We start from the raw sequence: 26,662 nt of genomic DNA, 5'->3' as shown, positions 1-26,662 counted from the left end.
TTACAAGCTGGATGGTCGAAAGGGAGATTAATGTTCGATATGTTAAGAGAAGGGGACCAGCTTGGTTAGCTCCTCTGCTATGTTCTGTCATCAGTACAGCCAAGAATGAGCAAGAGGTTCCGTCGTCTGTTGCACATGTGATCATAGTTTTTAACTAATGAAGGTGTTAAACCTGTGGAAATTTTAACTCATTTAAAGGTACAGTTTGGGGACGCTACACTAACCAAAACCGAGTGTATATGTGGGCCAGACAATTTAATAGTGGACAAGAAAGTGTAGAAAACACAAAAGTCATGATCGACGCCCAAGGTCAAGTCTCACAGCTGACAACATCAGTGCCATTCAAGAGCTTATCAACGGTGATTACCAGTTCAGTGTTGAAGAAATTGTATCAAAAGTGGGTATCAGCTACGGGAGTACTCAATCCATTATCACTGTTCATCAAGGCTTTCACTAAGGGAACTAGGTATAAATCTAGTTGTTGCAGACATTTTCTTGTGGTATGTTTTATTTTACTGAATTTGCCTCCAACATTCTGAGACATTTACTCACTAACAGCTTACTTAAAATGCAGAACTAGGCATGAGGTTTGTGCTTCCACAAACTCGGTAAGCTAGTTCAGAGGGCAACAAAGTAGGACAATAAAAATGTCCGAAAGAAGCCTACTGCGAAAGCAAAGGCTGAATCAAAACTCACTGATGTAAATATCTACTGAGGCATTTACATTGGTGGCATCCTAACAAGGCCTGGCTAATTACTGTGAGATGTAATCAGTTAAGAGGGTCAAAAGACGACCTCCGTTAAAAAGCCCATTAGGGCCAGGAATGAGAGGGGTGGTGTGGCGACCAGAATCATCAGAAGGCAAGTGTTTTTCCCTATGGAAGTTGGGATGATCATCTTGGCTTTAGAAATTTAGTTCTTGATGGGTTCCGAGGTTAATGACCAAAAACAGGTCAGGTTGGAAATCTGTGAGAGACTTCCGAATCGATTTCACAAGGAGCCATTTTCTTTGTGGCATCGTCACATGTGAAGGCGAGTAAGGAGTGGCAAAGGAAAGATGAGGGCTTCCAGTGTAGGCCAAAACCGGTCTCGTCAGCCAAAAATGTTCTTGCAATGATTTTTTTGACTCAATGGGAGTTTTACTCATTGATTTTCTCCACAATCAGCAAACGGTGAATGCAGCTAATAACTGCCAGCTGCTACAGTCAATAAAAGTCACCAACCAAAACAAAAGACAGGGTATGGCCTATAAGAGATGACATTCTTCTCTATTACAACGCCAGGCCACACACCACGATTTTGACAAGGGATAAATTGGAATTTACACTGAGAAACCCTCAACCACCCTCATTACAGTACAGATTTGTCCCACTGTGACCATTTTTTGTTTGAACGCTTGAAAGAATTGCTTACAGGGGCTTGTCAGCAGCTTCTTAAGGATTGTTTCCAGTAGCATCAATCTCCCTTCGTGATATTGCAGAACTACTACTACAGCTGTCACCTTTAAATGATATGGAGAAAAATCTATTTTAGTATGTGGTCAAATAGTACAGTTCATCGTTGTTGTTTGTTTTTAAATAGTTTTTGTCAAATTTAAAATGTATATAAATTTTGCACTATTGAGTTGAAAGTTATTAAGTGTGTTAAGTTCATTTTTATTCTTTATATTAAAATTTTTTTGAATAGTTGGGCCCATGAACACCCTAAATCCTGAAGTAAGATTAGGGTGCTGCTCACCACTTCCAACTGTTCAATAGAAGCACTGACAACAATAAAGTAACACTCAATTACTAAACATTTCAGTTATCTAAGTGTAAGGATTATTTTTAATAAAAAATACAGTTAGCCAAAAGAAATCGTAGAGGGGGAGGGGGCCCTTTACACTATTGTACAACACTGAATTTTTAATGCAGCCAACACAAAGTGGTCTATATTACTGAGTTGTAGTTGCTGAAATATATCTTTTTAAAATAGTATATAAATATATATGTTGTTACCACATACATGCCTAATTTAGTATCAGCGGCCGAACATGTTATAGAAACTCAGATGCTAACTGGCGCACAGTACATGGATGCGCTGATACAAGCATCACTACCGTTGCACAGATGGCCGTGCAGTTCTCCCACCATAGCGGCGCTGCAGCCCCACCACTCTCAGGCTCCAGTAAAAGAGCATGCACGAGAGTGAATTTTCAATTCATCGTAGACGACCACCTGGAGAAGACCAAGAAGAAGAAGGCTCAACGTGGGACCTCCCAGCGGATGCCAACATCCCTGCTGTAGCAGCAGGCCTGGCCGGCCCACCGAGGGAGTCACTGGACGTGGACGCTACCTTCCTGCTCTAGCTCGCCAGGCTTCAACAGCCCCGGCTGGTGGACTCAGCAGCAGGAGCCAGCCCAGTGTGGGGTAGCTCACAGAGAACCTCCTTGGCCGTACCGGTGAAGGGCAACTAATGCCGACCCGACATTGCAGGGCTCTGGGGCCACCGCTGCCACGCTGTAGTGGGAACCCAACTGCTGCTGAGGGAAAGCCCAGTCAGACTTCAATGGACAAGCCACAACTTCCAGACTTTGCCAGAGATTAGCTTCCGGAGTTAACAGCTCTTCTCAGAGCTAACGCAAAAAATGGCACTTTTCAGGGCCATCAGAAGGTTATGAATTACAAACAGTCACAGTCATTCAACAACAGCCCTACTCAGAGCTACCATAACATTAGTAAGCGTTACGTGCTGTCAAAGCCATTTGGTGACAATGTCTACATTAATTAGAAAAGTTTGAGATTTGGTAGATCGATTAAAATATTGCAATGAATGAGCAATGCATTAAAACTTGAAACAATCTGGTTATGGATTATATTAGTTACAATTAACCAAAGAAAAGCCTTTTTTTTATCACGGTTCAGAAGCAGACTCAACTTACCAAAAGCACTCTCAAATAAATGCAAAACGTTTTCAAGATGATAAAAAAAAATGTATAACTATCCAAGCTAATTTTTTTTATATACTTTGTGAAAATTTGACAGTCTGTTTCCAAAATAATTATTCTCAACCTTAACCAAATATACTATTTAATCAGATAGTAGGTATAGTTTTCATTCCATTCTATGTACTATTAACATTTTTAGACTGACTGAGGCCTGGGACAGTAATGCCTTTAAAAAAAAATCAAGTTATAATAAGCTGAATAAGCATTTTGATTGTGGTTTTTTATTTGTAGAATAATTTTAATAATTTAAAAAACATATTTACTTAATTTAAAAGTAAATTTACCAATATCAATGCAATGAACATTTGTAGGTTTGTACTTAGGTGGCAATGTTCTCAATATATCTTCTACCCACAACAAATAATTCATTCTCTGTTGTATAAATGGAAAAATTTTATTACTTGGTAAGTCAATATTCAACTGGAAATCTTTCTTGAGTAAAACTTTAGCCAGCCCACATAATGATTCTCTATCCTTAAAATCGATAGTGGCTTTCCCATCGCGTTTCTGAAACAACAAACACTTGCAGATGATAAAAGACAAAGATGACTGCACAACAGTTACTTTAATCAAAGTAACTGTAAATGACAAATTTAAAGAAAAAGATGCTGATATATCAAAAAATACCTGTGATGTAAACCATACTATTTTTCTATTCAATCAATGTGAAGGATTTCATTCATTAGACTTCTAGCTGCAAAGTACTGCTGAATTTTCTATTCATGCAATTTTTTTTTAACATAGTCAAGGATAAAAAAAAAAATTGTGAAAGTCAGTGGGAATTCTGCGTATTCTTTTATTTAAAGAAAACTTGCCCTTTTATTTTAAATGAATGCTCTTTCATTCCAACATTGTTTTAACCATTCAATTCTACAGTATTTTATACTTCCTTCAAGTAGTATATTTATTAGTCTTCCAGTTTTACAGTGGAGATTCAAGATTTTAAAAATAGTTTTGTTGCGTTGTCTAATCTGCTTAGTGAATTTTTTTAATAAATTTTTAGCTTAACAATTTAGTAAAAAATTTATTTTGTATTATGTCACATATTAAGCAATCATTATTATAAAATTGCTGCAATAATATAATTATCTTACCCTTAAGTAAATATTACAATTACAATAACTATTACATTATTTTAGAATTTACATTTCTTTTTTTTTTATTTTACATTATGTCCATTCTAATTAACTTTTGTTGAATAGATTACTAGTATAATGTAAAGTAAGACAATAAGCATTTGTAAGCATATAAGCTTTTACTAATATAATAGTAACAATCTTTCCAAAAAATCCAAGAAAGCTAAGTACATTAGAAGAACACAAAATTTTACAACTAAAATAACCCAGTAAAACAAAAGAAATAATCACAAACAATTACAACATTTAACTGCACCAGAGTACTTTAAAAAGTTCTTGGCATGACATAGAAATGTTACAAGTATGATAAAATTACTAAGATATTTGTTAAATATGATCCTTTAGATGGCATGCTGCAAAGCTTCAGATAAATAAATTTATTTGCTTGTTTTTTGAGACTGAGTAAAGCAAACAAGTTTTGACATTTTCTGAAAAATTGATCAAATTGAAGTTTGAGCTGTTATAAAGTACTTTGTTTAAACATGTCTAATCCTGCAGACATAAAAAAAATACACATTACACTTTAAAGGATTATTCCCCTTCATTTCCAACAGTAATAACCACTCCACCGATCTGTGTAGCAGAGTGGTAGCACTCAGTCTTTCATCCAGGGGTCCTGAGTTTGAATCCCTGGCTTAATTTGCCAGAAATGGAAATCACACTACATTACAGGTAAGAAATTACACTACATTAAAAAGTTAGAAAGTCATTGGTCTAAATACATCAAATTTCAAGGTGACTTATGATAAAAAATAAAAATTCTGAAAAATCTAAAAACTTTGTGAGGCTGAGGACTTTCTGAATGATCCTCCTAAGTAATATCTTCTAAGGAAAAAATCTTCTAAGTGAAAAGTGCTGCAATAATGCTATTAAAAAAATTAAAAACTTGTGATCTAATTCTGAAAGTAGAACATACTTTAATGGAACAGATTAAAGCATTACTTAAGGATTTTAAAGTGATGTTTTAACATCTTCCTCAAATTCTGAGAAACGTTCATTGTTTACAAAGGGTGGTCTGATTAGTTAAGTGGGGTCAAGTATCATGAAATACTAGATGATATCTACTCATGCAAACATTTCAGTTAGTGAATACTGTCATATGTTACCTAAAGTAATAAAAAAAAGGAGAATACTCAGCTCTTTTGACATTTAATGTTGATGAAAGACCTCTCTATGGGTAAGGTCTTTTCAATCATGGACATGCACACCTCAAAATAAAAAGTACATTCAATTTTAAAGCCATAACAGGTTGCAAAACATTATTTTTATAGAACACAAATCATCACAGAATGAAATCAACTTGATTGTACTATGAGAATTTGTCACCTAATAAAACAGAAGGAAGGAAGAAAAAAATATTCTGAGGAACAGTAGATAGTATATTTTGTAATCAAACTGTTTCTCAAAATATTTTTTTCTTCCTTCCTTCTGGAGGTAGTTGGTGATGGGACCATTGTGGAAACATAGTCTGAAGCCATAATTTGACATAGTCAAATTACTGAACAGTAATTTGGTGACATGAATTTGTTTTAGACATATAAAAATGCAATGCCTATAACAAATTTTAACACAGAACCTTCTGCCATGAAAGTCGATGAAACAGATGTAAATAATATTATGACTAGTCTCATTTTAAAAGGTCAGCTTGATGAGACAGTTCCACTAAAATTTTATACTTCAAATAAGTAAAACCATTAAAAAAATAGTAATACAAGTTTGATCAAAAAATACATGGAATTATAGTTTTTCTCAAAAAAAATTTTATATATTTATCAATATTGATTTTGTCACCTTCAAAGTGCTCTCCTTCAGATATAATACATTTACATACCAGAACTTTTTCCAATTTTTGAAGCACCTCTGGAATGTAATTTTTTGTATGGTGTTTAGCTCCTTCAGTGATTCTGTCTTTATCTCTTCAATGTTGGCAAAATTTCATACTTTCATTGTTATTTTCAGCTTGGGTAATAGGAGGAAGTCACAGGGAACCATGTACAGTGAATGAGGCTGAGGTATCATAACAGTGTTGTTGTTGGCCAAAAATTCATGAACACGCAGTAAAGTGTGAACAGGTGCTTTGTCCTGGTGCAACTGCCATGAATTATCTTTTTACACAACCGAGCATTTTCTTCGGATTGCTTCCTGCAAACAGCATAGAACTTCCAGGTCTCACTGACCGTACGACCTGGTAGCTAGAACTCTCGTACACTAAACCGTTGAAATCGAAGAACACATGATCAGAACCTTCATATCCAATCGAACTTGACAAACTGTTTTTGGTCTTGGCTTTTCAGGAAGTTTTAACTGAGACGATTGGGCCTTACTATTGACTTCAAACCCATGTTTCATCAACAGTTATAACCTGTTTGAGCAGTTCTGGATCGTTGTTCACTTCATTCAGCAACTCCTGAGCAATGGTCATTTGGCATAGCTTTTGACTGAAATTCAATTTTGGAACAAATTTTTGTTGTCACACATTTATACCCAAACCATCAGAAAAATTGCTTGACATGAGCCAAGATCATTAGTAACCTCTCTTAAAGTGATTCGGCAATTGTCCATAATAATTTTTTTCACTTTTTTGATATTATCATCGGTTGTTGATGTGCTGGGACGTCCAAGGCACTTGCCATCTTCAACATCTTCATGGCCCCATTGGAAACATTTGTACCACTTGTAAACACTTTGTTTTATTCATAGAGGAATTGCCAAAAGCAAGATTCAACATTTCCAATGTGGTTATAAATTTCTGAATTGATTTACCAAAATTATTTTCAATGACTACATTTTGAATTATAACATTCTTTTATCTTATTAAAGAAAACAAAAATGCCTTTACTAATAAATATAATTATAAAAAACCCACGTTGAGCTTAAAAGCACATTTAGATCCAATACATCTACATATACAATTAATTTGTCCATATTATCCTATGCTCTCTGGCAAATTTTTGATAAATAAAATACATAATTAAAAATACCTGTAACAGATACTTATTAAGCTCTGGAAACTTTGTAGCCAAAGCCTTAACGTCTGGCCCGACTTTGTATATGTTCAAAGGATGTGGTGGAGCTCTAGCATGATGTCTGCCATGGCCACTCCCACCACCACGCTTTCCTCCTCGTTTACCCAGAAATCCTCCTCTAAATTTTCTGTTATTTTTTTTCCCCATTTTCTTCAACAACAAACTAAATAAAACCTGCAAATAAGAAAAACAATAAACCATATTTATAATCAAGATGAGTATTTTCATTTACATCTATTTCTTCTCTAATTCTGATTTTTACATAAAATAAAAAACAAAAAAATAATTCACTGCCAAAATTCAAAACAAAATCATGCCAAAATTGTACAATTGCATTCTGCAGATAACAAAATGAACTGTTCCAGCATTTAATTAGAAGGAGCATGGAAAAATCTTTTGATAGTAATGTTATACAGACAAAGTACATACAAAAAAAAGAGAAATAAATAAATAAAGTTACACAAAAAAATTAATATAATTGTTTAATTAGCAATCAAGTACGCATTTGAGTACATGTTGTATTTCTGTGATTGGAGTAATCAAATTAATATTTTGTGAAAACTTAACTACAGAAAAATATTGCTCAAGTTAAAGTAAATCTCAGTTGATTTAACATTAAATAAATTGGTCAGTTTTTTATAGCAAATTTTGTCAAATCTGTAAATATAAATGAATAGAATTATGAGCATTTTTTTTTAAGTAACTAAAAATCAAGTCTACATGATTATTTGCTTGGACAAAACGAAGGTTTGACAACATATATCTTTTTCATGAAAACTTGTTCTATCTTGTGTACCTACGGATATTTTGTTTTATTTTACAATATTTTACACAAAACTATGTATGGACTTAAAAAATATTTCAATGATGTAAAGCTTAGCAACTGATTAAGATATTCACATGTTCAAGGAAAAACAATAAAGTTTGATCCTGTCAAATAAAAAATCATTTTGGTCCTATGATGAAAAATTATTTTAACAAGACACCCACATATTTAGCATTATGGACAAAATAAATTCTAATCATTAATGGGATTACTATTCACGTAATTAGAAATAAAATGTCAATCTGAAAATCACATTGTAACAGGTTTATCCACATTGAAGTTACAAATAGAAACCATTTATTGAATAATTCTTGAACTCCTAACACTAAATTTTCTAATCCTAACTAATTATCTTCTGTAGATATATTCATATCACCTATGAGGAGGTTAACAATGTAATTTTAATCAAGATACAGTAATGAAAAGATGGCTTTCATTGACACAAAATGATGGCTTTCATTGACACAAGATGAAGAACTAAATTACATACTTTACATAAATAAAAAAGAGAAGTCTTTTTATCTATGTTATTAAAAATATTTTTTTTAAAAATGAGTTAATTATTATAACAGTAAAAAAAATTTTCCTAAACCATTCAGAAAAATTATAAAAGTTTTACCTATAGTTTCTTACAGATGAGGTATCCTTTGAGCAACTTTAAACAAACATATATTCTTTTTTTGAAAAAATAATCCTTGTTAAAACATCAAAATAAATTAAACATAAATTACTGACACAATCCAACACTTTTGTTTTCAAAAAATTTAAGATAATTTAATTCTAACAAAATATGACTGTTAAAAATCAAAAGACCAACATTTATTCAAACAAAATTACAATGGTCAATATTTATTGCAGAAAAGCAATGAATAACTGAAACACTGCGACCATCAAAAAAATTAAAACTGTACTATAACCAAAAATTAAATTAAACAATTTGGAAAAATGACAGCTTTAATGTAAAACCAAATCTTATTCACTTCAGTTCTGAACAGGTTTTACAAGGATTTTTGTTATTTCAAAATGTTTAAAAACAAGAAATAAATTTCTGTAATGATAAATAAGAAAAAATAAACAGCTGTTTGTAGATGTATAAAATAAAAAATTTTTGATAATCTGGGCTAATTATTAACAAAACTGTAATACAGTATTATTTTTAATTAATTAAGAATATATTTTTATTACATTTATTTCAATCACATAAATACTCAGAGAAAAACATTAATAAATACAATACTTAATAACAAATGGATTGTAAAACTTGTCATAGCTTTGAAGAAACCCATGCATAAAGCGATAAGAAAAAATGAAATAAAATCTACAGATGCAATTTTTTTTTATAGAAATGTTTAAAATCTGTTCCCAAACAATGAATAGATTTGTTGTGTATTAAAACTGACTTGAAGTTGAGAAAACCCAACAGCAATTAACAATTTTATATTCCACTTTATCCTGGCTGGTAGCCTCTAACAGTGCTGATCCACAATAATGAAATGAATTTTCTGTAGAGAATAAAATATATATAAAGCCTTAATAGGACTTGAACTAAGAACCTACAGATGAAAGATAGAAGACGCTACTACTCCATCACAGTGATCAGCTTATGTAACATTAATACATCAATTCTCTTGGAAAATAAAGGTAAAATCAATAGTGACACACACAATACAAGTACTATGAATAGCACCTGATTATCATAGAAAACAAGTAATTTATTTCCCTATGAATAAGCAGTAAATCTTAATTCTAAAGCAGCATAGATAAAATAACATACAAAATCAGCAAATTATTACTTATGGTTTCAAGAAGTGTAAGAGGGACGAAGGGTACTAGTTGTCTAAGAAGAACTATTGATCAGAAGCATATAGCAAGAGGATAAGGAATAAGTATAAGTTATAAAGATATAAAAAAGGATTAAATAAAAAAAGTATTTAAAAAACCAATAACTAGACTGGAAAGTTAGAAGATTTAACTATAAACGTATCAGATATCAGCTATGAAAATAAATTACTACTAACTAAAGGGAATTGTAAATAAATTAATTAACAGGAAAAGTAGTTGATTTACAATTTACTTATATTTACTTCAGACATTGCAGCATAATTGTTCGTTTATCATTCTTTCTTATGATTATCAGCTCAAGCTACATATTAAGAACATTAACACAACAGTGAAGTACGTATACATTAAATTTTTATTTACAATACAAAACAGTAAAGAATGCTACTGAAATAAATTAATAAACAAGATAATACTCAAAAACTTACTAAGTCTAAAACTAAAAGGCCAATTCAATTTTTAGATAATCAAGGAAAATACTTCATAGTCTTACAGCTTATTATTCAATAAGCTATATTTTTAATGTAAACATAAAAAATACTTATACTTTTTTATTACTATTATTATTATTATGAAAAAAAGGGGGGAAAAAATCACATTTCTGATTGCCAGAAATTTTTTGACTGAAAATAGCTGCAGGAGCATATAAAATAGAATATTAAAAAGAGTTTTTGATACTTATCCTTTTTAAATTTTTCTCTTTAATTACATCTTTATAAAAAAAATTTAGCGAATAATTTTCTTACTTTTTATATCCCTTCTTGTAAATATGACACAAAAAAGGGAGCTCTCTGTGCACCTTCCTATAACTTACGTATTTCAGTTTATCAATTAACATTATTAGAGTTTTGTCTACTTATTTATGCTATCTGGAAAACACAACCAAAGTGTACTCATCCTATACCACCTTCCTAAGGATCTTTTAATACCAAAAATCATCGTTATACCACCGACAGAAAAATTTTGTATTAACTTTTAATGTAAGAACCAAGAGCTCTAATATTAGGATAATATTATCCTAATATTAGAATAAGTGTAGTAATATTACTTACTAATATTAGGATAAGTGTAAGTTATAGTGGAGTGGGATAATGGACCATGCAGTTTCACTAGACAATTTGATAACAAGCCCACCCACAAACTGTTAAATTATTAAAGTTGGCCAACAGCTGACAAAAAAATTCCTTAACTAGAATAAAGAAGTATATTCCTAGAATTACTTCATTTGGCCCCCATTGATAAATTATTACACACTCCAATCTTATTACTTCGAAATATTAAAATACATTTTAACACTTTTTCATTTGTAGATAATTCATTTTTCGCAAATTGATATTTTTAAATTGAAAAATTATAACGCTAAATGACCTACATATAAACAGAGTTATGTATAAAACACAGCTTTGAACTGTCTTAATAGATTTTCTTTTCTTTAAATACAACTTTAAATCAAAAACAGCAGCTTCCAACTTAAAATTTTTAACTGGTTCAAGTAGCTTATTCCTTTATCTGCAATCACAGCAGTGCCAGAAGCTAAGTGGCAAGCATTCCAGTCCCACAATCAAGAGGTGTCACATTCAGTGTGTTTTTTAACTTTTATTTTTAGTACTTATGTAATGGTCTGTAATCTTTATGTATTGGTGAATATTGTGTTTATGATGTATCCATTGAATTTTCATGAGCTAAAAATTTCCATATTACTTACCCTACAGTATGTATCAGGTAACAAAAATACAACCTGCCTAAGTGCAGAAAATGGACATAAAAATAACATCCGCAGAGTAAATTACAGATGTTTTGTATACACAGCTATTTTCCACAGATCTTCACTTGATCCAGCAAATAAAGCTAAAGAATTATTTTCTAGAATCCATTTGAAAAGTAAACAGAACAAGTTTCTTTAAGTGCAAATATTAATTTGCCAATTTCAAAATTTAAATTTATCAGTTCATTATTTTAACACCATGTTTTACCAATTTTTCCCCCTTAAAATTAAGACTTGAAAATAAATAAAAATACTATTTTTACAACCTGCACTTATTTCAAATTTTAAAGATAAGCATATGTATTAAAAACAACTTACATTTTATTGTTTAAGTTATTTTTTAAGAAAATTATATTTTTTATACTTTTAGTTTCATTTTAATTTAAAAATTGGAGGTCAATTGAAACAATAAATATGTGAAACTACCACTAGCAAAATAAAACAATGGCAAGAAACATGTTTTGATAAAAAAACTTGCAAAGAAATAATTAAAAACACTAATGATAATTAATGATAATTAAAACACTAATTATCCAACAAGAAGCAATGATCAGAACAAAAAATGAGAAATATCAAAGTCAATACATTTTTAAACTAAAAAAACTTTTAGTTATGTGTAAAAAACAAAACTCTTAAGGGAACTTCCTCTAAGATAAGAATGAAACTGACAACACATGGAATGAAAGGGAACCTCATTTTATCAAAAGTCAATTGTATTAGTTCAATTTATATTGTGTACCTTTTACTTTTCAGTACAAATTGTAAATTATTTTTCTTATGAATTTTGAGTAATTCAACTTAAAAGTTATGTTTGTCATATAAATTGACTAAGTTTAGTTATATCTGGTAATATTTCATCATGCTGTCAAATTTTTATTTTTATTATTTATCATTATTGATTACTAGGTAATGTAAACAAGGTCTGTTCAAAAAATAACCAAACTTTTTTTAATTATGTGCCAATGGAAATATTTAGTGAGGTGCAGTTGGCACCATTGTATTTCCTCATAACCTCCTTTGTAACCACATTTTCTTGGATTGTTTATATCTTTTTTAGTTTTTGTGGTGATGGTGTTTGAGTACAACATGTTCAAGTGTTACTAGTGATTTTTCTAATAAGCAATTTTTTTATGACTTGCGCGCGCGCGCGGTCTCAATGTCATAGCTGTAAACCCAGCTTTCGTCTCCAGTTTCATGGTCCCACTGAATTAAAAAAGTTTCATTGTTATTGGCTTGTTCAAGTAGTTGCCGGCAATTGTCCACTCCATATTCTTTCTGCTGTTTGGTCATCAAACGAGGAACACGCTTTGCTGCAACTCTATGCACGTTCAATTTTTCAGTCAAAATATCATGGCTTGATCCAATCAGGATCCTAACCCTTTCTGAAAGTTCTCAGACAGTCAATCTGAGATTTTCATGTGTCATTTCTGAACATGTGTGCATTATCAGTTTAAGTCGGAAGGACTTCTTTAGTCGAGAGTCATCTTTTAAATAGTGAAAACCATTCACAGCATTGCATATGACCCAGAGGATCTTGTTTCAAAACTTAAAAGTTTGTGAAAGTTTTCCTGTTTCACATTAAATTTTAATTGTATTATTCCTTCTTAAAAACGCACATTACAAAAATCACTACACAAACACATTGCACTCAAATCATGAAAACTAAATGATGAGAAACTAAATGAGATAATCCAAGAACATGTGGTTAGAGGTTATTGCACATCACTAAATATAACAGACCTCATATTTAAGATCTCTAATAATTTTGAATTTTATATTTCATTTTACAAGTTTGAATCAAATACATCTGTATAATTGTAAAAGGAGAAAAATGGATCTAAATCTCTTTCTTAAAATCATCATACTACGTGTTGCTTAGTCATACTTAATTAAAATGAATTGTTCACACAATTTTAATGAAAATCTAGGTATCTTAAGGTGTAAACACTACACTTCATGCAAGTATTAAGGATTTTAAAGTGATGATTTAAGTTTTATTAATGGCTAAATATAATCTTTTTGCTGCAATAAAATTTGTACATGTCAGATTGCATTACTTCATTATCAGAATTATTTTGTTTCAGGATAACTTCATTTAAATGTTGAAACACTTACTGTGATATAAACTTGTGTAATGATAAACATTAAATGATTCCTGTTAAGCCCTCTTTCATTTTGAGCAGCATATACATCTGAATTTAAACATCAGGAAAAGATTTTTGAAAGTTTATGTTTGGAGCATAACTTTATATGGAAGTGAAACTTGGATGATCAGAGTACCTGAGAAGAAAAGATTAGAAGCTTTTGAAATATGGTGCTACAGGAGAATGTTAAAAATCAGATGGGTGGATAAGGTGATAAATTTAGAGGTGATGTGGCAAATTGATGAAAGAAGCATTTGGAAAAATACAGTTAAAAGAAGATAATACAGTTAATATCGCTTTAATATTGGAGGAGTAGGTAAAAGGAAAAAAATTGTGCAGACATGCAAGCAACATTTGGATTGTAAGGGATCCAGAATGTAGGGAGATGTACTAGCACTAGAAAATACTATACATGCACTTGGGCTTGAATCACCAAGTAAAAGTAATTGATTAATTATTTGAGATGCTGAGGAGGACTTGCTATGGAACAAAAATTGCAAAAATGGAGGTTTTCCTTAAAATACAAACTATTATCAAACAGCTCTTTAAGAACTATAAGAAAAAGAATTTTACAGTAAAGATACCCTGACCAACGGGATTGTAAATTCTCTGGAGGGAGTCTTACTTCATGGTCCTCCTCTGAGTAATGCTTTTCTTACTATCCACAGTTTCTTTTGACAGACCCTAAATGGATCTGTGTTGAAAAATCTAAAAATACTTTTTGTATGGTTTGGTTGACTGGGAAGGCTTACAAAAGATTGGTTGTAAAGCCAAGCTAAGTTTGTTTCTATTGTAAGCCTTCCAAATTAAACTTTGAATGTAATGCGTAATACAATATACATTCATAATTAAACTCTACACAATACAATCTGTAATTATTGTTTGTGAATTGTATACAAAATAGTAAATAAATTATATTTGTACGAATTTTTAATGCATGTAAAACATTACATATAAAGGTGTTACATATAAAGGAGTAGCCGCCACCCATTCATTACTAATCATAGTAATAAAACCACTTTGTGTTTTTAATAAGTAGTGTTAAATTCTGATACAATACAGAAGAGATGATCTAAGGATCAAGACAATCATCCGTTTGAATACAGTTATTGATAAATAATGTTATTTATGTATACAGTTATTGAGCAGATACTAATTGAATAAACAGTTCAACTTTTAAAATTGATAAAATTTTATTTTTTATTGAAAGATTAAAATTAAAATTTAAAATATCACAGACATAAAAAAAAAAATACTTAAAACAGTTATAAATACATAAAACATTTATAAAGCTTTTATAAATTAGTTCTTAAAATCCTCAATTTTTTTAATTCAAAATACTTGACTAGACTGACTAAGTAAAAACTAACTTAATTCTGTGGTCTAAAAGGTTGGCAAGGATGACAACCTTGTTTCTTTAAGAATTGACTACGTTTAACACCGGCGCAAGGTCCAAACTGTTCCATCTGGCTTCGTTCATATGCTAATTTAGACCATTCTACATAAAGAGGTCCTAGAAGTATGATAGTAGATGTGACAATCATCCATGTTGAAGTTCTAAAAAATCTGTAAAATTTTGTAAACGCTTCAGCAAATTCATTTGTACAATCTGCTATTCCCTCAGCAATAGGCTCTGGAAACATTTCAGTAAGTCCCCATAATCTTTCTTTAAATGTCTCATCTGGTTCATCATCTACATCAAACTCAGATGCCGATGCCGAATTTGGTGGCGGTGATTGTGCTTCTACTTGTAGTGGTTGCTGTTGTGATTGTCGTGGTGATTGTGCTTGCTGTTGAGATGTTCGTGGTGATTGTGCTTGTTGAGACTGTCGAGGTGATTGTGCTTGTTGAGACTGTCGAGGTGATTGTGGTTTCTGTTGTGATTGCAATTCATCCCCTGGTGGCGGATCCATTATCCAAAACTTGTTCAATAGGACCTGGATGATTACTCTTTTTTTAAACAAAAAGAATTATGAAAAAATTTAACATGATCCTAAAACAAAATTTTAAACTATCCTAAATCAAAATTAAAAAGTTTTTAAATTATGTAAACTGTGTTACTCTGTTGCTAAATTTTTAAGTAATACTAATTAAAACATTAATTAAAAATGTTTTAATTAAAAACATTTAACTAAAAATTTTAACATTTAAACTAAGTTTTTAAACTATCCTAAAACAAAATGTTTAGTTTTAATTAGTATTATTTAAAAATTTAGCAACAGAGTAACACAGTTTCCATAATTTAAAACTTTTTAATTTTATTTAGAAGTTGTGGGAAGATTTTTTCAAATTGTCGGAAATTATTAAAAATCCCAAAGGAAGCATAACAAGGCCCTTCGTAAAGGTTGATATATATTTGTTTATGGATAACCAAACAATTCTCATACTTATGGATAACCAAAAAACAATTTAAGAACACATTTCTGAGCTAGCCAACTTTTTCTACTGTACAGAATGAGTATTAAAGGAAATATAAATTGCAATTTTATGCAATAGAAAATTGTAAGATAGCTTCTCAAAAAATTATTCAGTGGATGGATTAATTAATTATTGACTTAATTTAACTTTTTTTAAAAGTGTACAGACTCATTTAAAGTGTACAAATAATATGTACTAAAATCAATTTCATAAATGCCTTCTACATTTTTTATATACAATTTTATTTATTTACAATTTTCAAATATTTGATTTGCTGTTACCTCTTTTTCCAATTGTGTAAATTCTAATGATACTTTTATAAAGGTTTTACTACAGTTTCCTTTAAATTTATCAGCAAATAATGCTGAAGCAGTTTCTCTTATCTGTGGGGTAACTAAACTTTGATTAAAGTTTAAACTCAGTTGAAGCAAACTTTAATGAACCTTAAAACTATTTTTTTTTTTTTTTATATTTTACTTAAGCAGTTTTTACCTGTGGTGGCAATTTTTGTTAAGGTGTGCACACCTATTTTTGTGATTGCAAGGGTTTATGAAAAAAATCAAACTAAAAAACTATTGGTCCTGGGAGGATAAACAAATTCAATTTATTCATATTTTCTCAAGGTAAAAGACTGGTCCAGCGATCTGTCTATTTGACTCTCTAAGTGCTCAAAGGCAGTTTGTCTTCTTGGCACTTGTTTGAACCATCCAACAGCAGTGTTCTGACAGTCTGAAACCTGGTCACATCTTTACAAAGCATCTCAAATTTCATCCTGCGTTTGAAAGTGTTTATTAAATACGCTTTATACTTATTATATATGCAAGTTTTCAATTAAATTTCATATACAACAATGCGAAGAACAATGTTCCATACATGAATGAAGGTGTCAAAACAGTGTACGGTACAGTGCCAAAAGAACTCACTAAAATTTGCAAATTTAGTGAGCGTCACTAGTGTTTTTATCATGAAAAAACGTTTTTGTCAAAATTCAGTCACCAATACAGTCAGTTCTGTTGTAACCCTTTGCGAACTCAAACAGTTAAGAAAAACTTTAAAAATAACATTACATGAAGCTCTTAAAGAACACATTTTTCCAAATTTAAATTTACTTCCTGGAAAGTCTGCGTTAACCCTTTCAAAAGTTTTTTTTTTCAAAAATATAAAAATTTTCAAAAGAGGTAGACAGCAGCCTCAAAAATGACAATGTGCATATGCAGGTTCATTTTTTTCACCCAGCTGAACCAAATATAATGTCTCAAGACGACAAGAGTGTGGGTACTGATCTGCTAAGTCCTGAGAAAGTTGACATCACCTGAACTAACTACAGTGACTGGTTGTTCTCACACAATTTCAAGAGAATTATCAAAAGAGATATCACAGGTGTTTGTTAACAAAAACTTTCACAGCTACAAAAACATGCTATTTCATTGAATAATAATTAAAATTTTGCTAATTTATTTTTTCTTTGGTAGTGTTTACAAAACTAAACCAATATAAAAATAAAAATGGATTTATATTATATTTATTTAATTTAGTTTTACAAGCATTTTTGAATCAAAATTGTATTAGGTTACTGGTATTGGTTAAGTTATTAAATTACAAGCTATCAATAATTTTTAAATTGAAAACATCAACTTCAACAACATAGGGACTAAATATAAAAAGTGCAAAAAGAAGACAAGAAACCCCCTTGGAGCACTTATTTAGTTAGTCAAAATGGTATCACTTACAGGTTTTTCAAGATTTTTGAGAGGTTGTAACTTTTTTTATTAGTACAATACACAAGAAAACTTGCAATTTGTTATTGCAGTTTTCATTTGATATAATTGAACTGTGTAACAGAAGAGTCTAGTGTCTTTTTCTTATATGCATACTTTTGCATTTTGCTTCAATAATTTTAGTTTAGTTTAGCTGACAAATATAAAACATGGATAAGTAGCTTAATAAAGCAAGAGAAGAATATTATTAGCTAAAAATATTATTACCAACAACAAGCTATAAATCAACATATGGAGGAGAGCATTGAAACCCAGAACACTACTGACCAGAGAAGCGACAAGAGGTTGCGCACATAATTGAGGAGCTCTTTCCCTATGGTGATGGGGCACTGACTGATGTGGAGCCTGATGCGGGGCACTGCTGTTGTTTGAAGTAGGAAGCCCAACTCAGCAAGTGCCCTCTGAGAAGGCACTGGGCTCAGATCGCCTGCCAAATATGGTTAAGGCTGTAGTTGGAGCTGACCCTGAGGTGATTTTAAGTGTAAACAACACCTGTTTGAAAGAGGGAGTATTCCCTTTGAGGTGGAGGTGCCAGCACCTGGTCTTGATTCCAAAACTGGGTGGGGACTTGGCATTGCCATCCTCCTATCGACCTTTATCTACGATAGATACATTGGCCAAAGTTTTTGAACAAATGATACTGCCAACGAAGTGTGGTGGAGGGAGTGGGTAGAGTCCACCGAAATCAGTACGGTTTCATTAAAGGCTGATCTGCATTGGATGCTGTTGCTGATGTACAGGGTTTGACGGAGTGAATTATGGCTGGTCACCGGGGATGCAAAGAAGTAGATGTGCGTTCTGGTCACACTGGATGTGAGGAATGCATTTAACAGTGTTTCCTACATCACCATCAGAATGCGCTAGAAAGGTTTTGAGTTCCACTATACTTAGCGGATCATCTGCTCATGTTTTACAGGCAGATATATCATACATGATGGTGGCATCCTCGAACATGTAGTGGACAGAGAAGTACCCCAGGGGTTGGTCCAAGGTCTGACCCTCTGGAATATAACTTATGACGGAGTGTTTTTTAGTGTACCACTGCCTTTGAAGGTGATGATCATGTGCAGATGATCCTATTACTTATAGAGGTGGATACACGGAGAGAGGCTGCCTCAAAGATCAGACTCCTGTTACTCTGTTGCAAGCTGATGGTGGAAGCCGGCTCTGTTCGACGAAAACCGAAATGATTGTAATTTATTCTGCTAAACTCACGCCAACAGTGACATTGAGTTGGAGGGTAGAATTAAGTCTTAAGGCCGCAACAGAATATTTGAGTATTTGGATCGATGCTAGACTGAGTTTGGTATGCATGCTCTTGAAGCGTCTGAAAAGGCAAAGAGAGTTATGCGCTATATTGCAGGCATTTTGCAGGAGGAGGCTACTCACTGGAGTGGCATACACCACCTTACTGTATGGTACTGAAATTTGGGCAGATATTAAGTATAGGAACTACAGAGGCATATTGGAGGCTCTCCATAGGAAGTGTTGTCTCAAGGTTGCGACAGCCTACAGGACTGTCCTCTTGGAGGCCATGGAGGTAATTTCCAGGTTGCTCCCAATTGACTTCATGACTATGCATAGAAAGAAGATGCACAAATATAGGGCTATGATCTCAGTTGAAAAAAAAGAAGTAAGTGCAGCAATTACTGAGAAAATGTTAAGGAATTGGAAGGAGAGATGGGACTGCTGTGCGAAGGGCCGATGGACCTACAGGTTGATATGCTGTTGGGAGATGGTCTGGAAGAACCCATGGCTCATTTGATTTTAATTTTATTCAGCTGCTGGCAGGCCATGGAGGATTTAGGGCGTACCTCTACAGGTTTGAGTTGGACCACTCTGATAGCAGCCCTGCTTGTGGGGTTTAAGAGATGCCTTTTCATGTATATTTTTGCTGTTCTAGATTTTTGGTAGAGCATGAGGAGATCGTGGATGCTATTGGCAGAGGTTTGAACCTGAGGACCTCCAGGAAATTACGTTAACCAGTAAGAATCACTGGGTGGCTGTTGCCAGGTAAGCTGAAACAGAGAAATTACATTTCCCGGGGGCTTCCCCCACTTCTGAACTAGAGCTGATGGCATGTAAGTATGCATATGGTTAAGCACGAGTGTTGCAAGAGTTTATGTGTGTGTGTGTGTCTGTACACGGGTGGTGTATACATGTTGATTTGATTGGTTCAAATGTGTTTGGTGTTGTTTTGTGTGTGTATGTACCTTGCTACTTGTTTTGTGTGTGTGTGTGTGTGTGTGTATGTGTGTTGGGGGGGGGGGTATGTGTGCGCATGCGCTTATCCCCCCTTCTTAAGTAATGCTTTACCAGCTATTCCCAGGAGGGGCGGGTTGCCAAGGTTGGAGGTTTAGTCAGTGCGCAGGAATCCTGCGGAACCTGTTAGCAAGTTCAACACTGCTTCAGCGTCCATAAATGGGGAAGGACAAATTGCTTAATTCAGCAACAACAAACATTTAGTTAAAAAAAACCTGTACCAACGAGCTCTACTTCAGAACCAGAATTTGGGACAAGTCAGGGCCTTTTTACTACTAAAATACTAAAAGTTGAAAAAAAAATTACTACATTAATATTGGATTTACTGTCAAATGTAAACAATGGCAAAGAACATCAATGTGTAATCCATTTATTGAAACTGCATTTCCATAGTTCTAAACATTCCATATTAGAAAACAAACCTATGAAATATTTTGTTTGAAAATTATCAAGATAAATGCACAAAGAAAATTAATTTTTTACATAGGCAGAACTGAAAAGAAAATTGAGGCATCTTTCTTTCTTAGCAATCTTAAGAAGTGTGGAAAAGCTCATACAACCGGTGAAAAGCTGTTACTTGCTGTGAAAGATATGATTAGTATTAAGTGAACTGTGAGCTAAGAAGCTAGATCAATACTGCTGTCAAATCATATATACCATGCACCACAGAACTGAAAGCATGGCATTAAACATTAAAAGAGAACTTAATAGCTGAAATAAAAAAAAATAAGAAACTATGCTCTTCTTTGCAGAAAATAAACTGGACATGAAGCATACAAAGAGCTTCTGCCCAGATTGTACTTTAGCTTTAGTAGTATAACAGAACAATTTTAACATTTTCTCCAGGGGGCTGTCAAAGTTTAAACGGTCAATTTATTAAATTTCAGGCTTTAAACTCTTGTTTATTTTTTAACATTGTTCTGAAATAGACAGTGACCACATCAGTTACAGTTACATTGGAGAGGTGCATGTTTTCCTAATTGAGATCATAACAGTAACCCCTACTTATCAAATTTTCTATCACCTCATTGACACGTTTGCAAGGTGAAACTACAAATCAATTTTCAGTAGATGACAAATTTAAAGGCATTCATCAAAAAATGTTTTGAATGAAAATATGAGGTCTTTTCCAAATTTGGGAAGTTGAACCACATTTATCTTTTCGCTTGTTTTAAGCATGCAGCACCACCAGTCATTACTGTAATCAGTACTATAAGTAAATTTAAAATAACACCTTGTAAATAAGTCTTTCCATTAAACATTTGTAATAGATGATTGTTTTATAAAAAAAAATACTTTCAAAAATTTCGGTACTTATCGGTTGTAGGATCTCCTAATGAAAAAATCAAACAACCTTTGTAGACAACTCTACACGATAGAGTTGTATCGTGTATATATATATATATTTTACTTATTTAGATGGCCAGTAGACATGAATTTCATGTAAGAATGCCTCAAAAGTATAAGCTCAGTAGGGGTCATGTATACCCGTTACAAAGACTTCACTATCCTAATACATATTGCATATTAATAGTTTAGTGGTAAGCTACTGATCATGCGAGTGGCATGTAAAAAATGGTTATACATTTATTTTACATGTAATACTCAATGATGGTTGTGGATTTGTTTGTACTACATGTTTTTGGTTGTGAAAACTTAAGTCCAAAAATTTTAGCTTAACATTACTTTGTTCAGTAATTTAAAAATTAACAAATCTTAGTTCTAAAAAAAAGAAAAAAATTCACAAGAACCGCTGGTAAATACGGCAATTTATAACATACATAAATTGTACTTGTGGTTAATTAACTGACCACCAAATCTCGGCAAATTCGAAAATTATAATGAACTCAATAAATATTTTAGCATTAACCGGACAGAATTAAGTTATAATACCTACATGAGAGTAGTCCAGTTAAATAATTTGATAAGATTCCGGTTGAACACCGGTTCAACTCCAACCAAAAATACAAGATATGACAATTTTTTAGATTAAACTGAATACACAAAAACATCGCTATTAAAACTAGTATAAATTAAAACAGAGTCACCGTTATTTACCTTAAATTTACTGTATATTTTAACAGCGAAAGGTATTCTTGTTGTTTGGACCAACGAAGCACTAAATAAATAAATTTTACTTCCTTAACTACACAGTTTAACTAATTCAGCGTTCAGCCTATTGTTGGTAATAAACGAACATATGATTTACTCTCTGGAATATCAAAATGTATTTTAATAAAAAAAATAAACTTAAAAAAGAATAATAAAGGTGTAAGATTTAATATTTCCGTTATGTTGAGCAAATTTATTTTAAATGTATTCCTTGTGCATTTATATGTAAAATGAATATGCAGGATAAAATGAGAAAAATATGTATAGGATGGAATGCAGGAAAACATTTTAATTTATTTTCTACTAGAAAAATTTATGAAGAGTAATTTTATAACAAACTATTAGGAAAAATATTTTTAATCCTAACAAACAATCTGAAACAAATAGTTATTTTTTAAATTTGGTATCCCTGTCAGAAGTGTTACTTATAGACACAAAAAGATGAAAGAAGATTGTCGACAAAACCAGAAGGATTATACCATTAGTCGTACGTTTCTTGTGGCAAAATTGCAGATAATATAAGTGTGGATGCACCCATATCACTTTTAATGACCTCGCTGTTGTAAGTCATGAAACTATTAAAAATCCCACTGTACATGTACCAAAATAAAAATTTAAGTCTGTGCTGCACGCTCCACGTGAGATTATACGTTGGTGTGATTTGACATAAAATCCTGAAAAGGTACAAATACCGCAAAAAAGTGGTGATGTTTGTGTTCTGAATTTATACCGCGTTTAGTAGTTTGAGACTAATTGGGCTGAAGAAACAAGAAGTGAGAAATTTACTTAATGAAAACTGTAGAAGTATTGAAGAAGGTCTTTATTCCCCAATCACTTTTCTGTCAACCTGAGAAAGTATAACTTAAATTTTTAATCCAGTTAAACTTTATGATCATTTAAAACATATGAGAAACTATTCATAATAAATAAATGCTGTATTAACTTTTTCAAAACATTTGCACTCTACCGTTTTTTGACTTGACGATTATAGACCATTTTAGACTAATTATACTAAATTGTTGCTAATATTTTATAACTATAAGACACTCAGAAATTATAATTTTGTTAAAGAAGAGATTATGCTTGAATTCTATTTTACATGAACTACTAGAAATAATCAGAGTTAAAGGAAAATAAACGCAATAGATATTAATGTAGTTCAATTGCCCCTGATTATTTGAATTTGGAGATCTACAGTAAAGTTCAATTTCACTCTGTAAAATAAAAGAAAATTAATTTAAACTTTTGCTGTCTATCATAGAAGAACATAAAAAAAATAAATAAATGAAGACTAATAACAGAAATTAAGAAAAAATCAATGAAGAAAAGACTATTATGTATCTATTCACAAATTTGATAGATTTCATAAAATATAAATAAAAAATCCTAAATTTATTTATTAGAAGCTAAAATAATGGAAATTTTTATAAACAGCATTATCAATAAAAGGACCCACCCACAAAGAGTAAAACGATAGGCTAGGTTGATTGTTGTGTGGGTTTATGTTACAAAATTACCATGTCTTAATTTAAACAATGATAAATTAACATGTTGACTATCGGTAAAAATACAGAGTAGTTCGTTAGGTACCGTGTAAATTGCCCGCACTACTCAGGTTTCATAACTTCTGTACAATGAAGAATACCGCCATTCCTCACACATGTGTTTTTTTAATACACAATCACAAGAAAGCAATTTATAGGAACATAATTTCTGTTTGGGGTACACAGAAAATGCCAATTTTAATGTTGCAAATATTCACCACCTATCGTCTTTTTTTAGAACTAACTACTTGTTTTCTAATGAATGTTCAACTTTGGTTATGTTGTTCTTTAGAGTTTATTTTGTGCTATTTTCGTTTAGTTTTGTGTTGAGTATTTCTAATGTAGTAGATAATAGGCTAATATTAGGCAAATTTAGCATTTTTCAAGCCATAATATATCGTAAACCGATCTTAAAGAAATTGATAATTTAAAAATGAAAAGTGATACTTTTTAGTTTTAAGTTAGTGTTCTAATGCATACTTTAATGTGAAAATACGCATTCTAAGGGTATTTATTAACTGTTTTTTATATTATTGAACAATTTTTTTATATGAATCCTAAACTAGGTTGTAGTGGAGTTACAAACAGGAAACGGCATAGTAAGGTATCAGATAATGAACTCTTATCTGCTCTTCAAGAGAGTGATGGTAAAGGGAGTTTTTCTATATCTGGTTCAGAATTTCAGCCAGATGAAGAAGATTTATTATCAACCTCATCATCAGAATACGATAATGACAGTTTACATGATGTATCCTCCAGTAATTACCGTTCAGGTATTACTTCAGAGGATGATATGTATGAGTGTAAATGAAGTATTGTCTAGTGCAGTCTCAGTTCGACCATAATTGAGATGTGTGGTTAATTGAAACCCAACCATCAAAGAACACTGGTATGCACAATCTAGTATTCAAATCCGTATAAAAGTAACTGTCTTTACTAGTACTTTGGAATTCTCAACCTCCAAATCAGCTGATTTGGGAAAACGCATTCACTATTAGATCATCCTGGTGGGTTTAGTTTACATGACACTACTGTTTACACAACCTCACTCACAGTCATTTCCACATTAATGGCAGCAAGTATTAGCCAGTAAATTACCTTTATGTATAACATTTACAGGCAGGGAAAATTGTAATTATGATAAAAGTTATTCAAATAATAAAGAAAATATGTTGATAGTTCAATTTTTTACTACTCTAATATTAAAACTGATCATTGCGGAAACCAATAAAAATGCAGTAAACTATTTACAGAATAATAGAGACACTCGTTCTCAGTTCAAATCTGAGGTAGACACCTCATGACTTCCTTGTATGCCTATTAAATTGCATATACACATTTCTTTTTTAAAACAAAAAGTACATAAAATTTTATTCCATTAATAACTAATGATATTTTTTCTTTTTTTTCATTATTGAATTATTATTCATCGTAAAAATTGTTTTTGAATAAATTGACACCACATACATGACACTAAAATTACTTTATTTAGCCTTAATCAGATACAACATGGTTGAATGCCTAGAGTGCACTGACTGACTAACGCCGCATCCCCACCACATACACAAACACACACACACATTTTCTCCCACCACTCTCACTCCAACAAATGCACGCACATGCACCTCACACAAATACTGCCTAACATGCCCCCACCTGTAAGCCATCCCTTCAACACAACAACAAAATAAAATGAAATAAAAAATTAACAATTTACAAAGATTAAGTACACCAAATTACAATGAGTATCTAAATACTGAAAACTAATAAGTCTATAACAATGACATTATAGAGTACTTAGACACATGTCCCTTGGACACAACAGAACCTTGTAAACACAATCATTTTTTTATAAATTATTACATACACATTATTTATGTATAGGGAGTGGACACAATCTTCCCACTGTTCTCTTGATGGGACCAGAGGCTGTGTTCTGTGATGCCACTCTCAGCAGTCTCTTTTCCCGGGTGAAGCATGAGGATACGCCCCATTCTCAATTTCATAGCAGGAAGTTTATCGTCCCTGATGATAACCAAATCACCTACAGATGGTTGCGATGATTGTCTTTGCCACTTTACTCGATTTTGAAGGCTGGACAGGTATTTGGTTGACCACCTTGACCAAAACAGTTGGAGCTGAACCAATTGCCATCTGGATAATCGACTGGTAGGAATCTCTCAGGTCTGGCTCCACTGCAGCTGCAATCACATCACCAACCAGGAAGTGACCATTTGATAAAGGTGTTATTGGTCGGGAATTTAGACAGGCTATGAATAAGGTCAAAAGTGTATACATTTCTTCATAATTGTAGGCTGCGCTTCCATTCAACTGTTTAAGATGATAATTCACCAATTTTACGCCTGCCTCCCACAGACCACCCAAGTGTGTGAGGAGGAATAAAATGCCATGTTATGTTGTTCTGTGCTAGGCATTCTTCTACTCTCTTGAGGTGTTCATCACTCTTAAATAACCTGCTGAGTTCTTCTAGCTCATTGGTTGCCCCGACAAAGTTAGTGGCATTATCTGAGAATATCTGTGATACCTTTCCACGACAAGCCATAACAGTTTTAGTGCACCTAGAAATGCATCGGTCGAAAGGTTGCTAACTAGTTCGAAATGAGTGGCCTTAGTTGAAAAACACAGCAATGTAAGTCTTCACTGAAGTAACACCTCTTTTGTTACTTGGTCGTATATAAACAAGGCCACAATAATCAACTCCTGTATTAATGAACGGATGGTTTGGTTGGACCCGTTCAGGAGGCAAGTCATCTGCTTAAATCCCTTTGGCTTCATTCAAACACATGTCACAAATTCACGTACAAT

The 26,662-nt window shown here is 32.3% G+C and overlaps 1 protein-coding gene across 1 annotated transcript in view; it reads right to left on the bottom strand.

The window, feature by feature from the left end:
* Positions 1-22,374, bottom strand: part of LOC142324081 (uncharacterized) — a 41,830-nt gene extending 19,456 nt beyond the window's left edge. Inside the window, exons 1-3 of the mRNA XM_075364707.1 lie at positions 22,239-22,374; positions 7,104-7,322; positions 3,271-3,493 (exon numbers count right to left, since the gene is read on the bottom strand). Coding sequence (XP_075220822.1) covers positions 3,271-3,493; positions 7,104-7,295 — 415 coding nt within the window. The 5' untranslated portion in view covers positions 7,296-7,322; positions 22,239-22,374. The remainder of the gene's footprint in view (positions 1-3,270; positions 3,494-7,103; positions 7,323-22,238) is intronic.
* Positions 22,375-26,662: the final 4,288 nt, after the last annotated feature.

Source organism: Lycorma delicatula, chromosome 4, assembly GCF_047948215.1.
Source record: "Lycorma delicatula isolate Av1 chromosome 4, ASM4794821v1, whole genome shotgun sequence".
NCBI lineage: Eukaryota > Metazoa > Arthropoda > Insecta > Hemiptera > Fulgoridae > Lycorma > Lycorma delicatula.
This window is presented reverse-complemented; position numbering and strand designations above follow the sequence as displayed.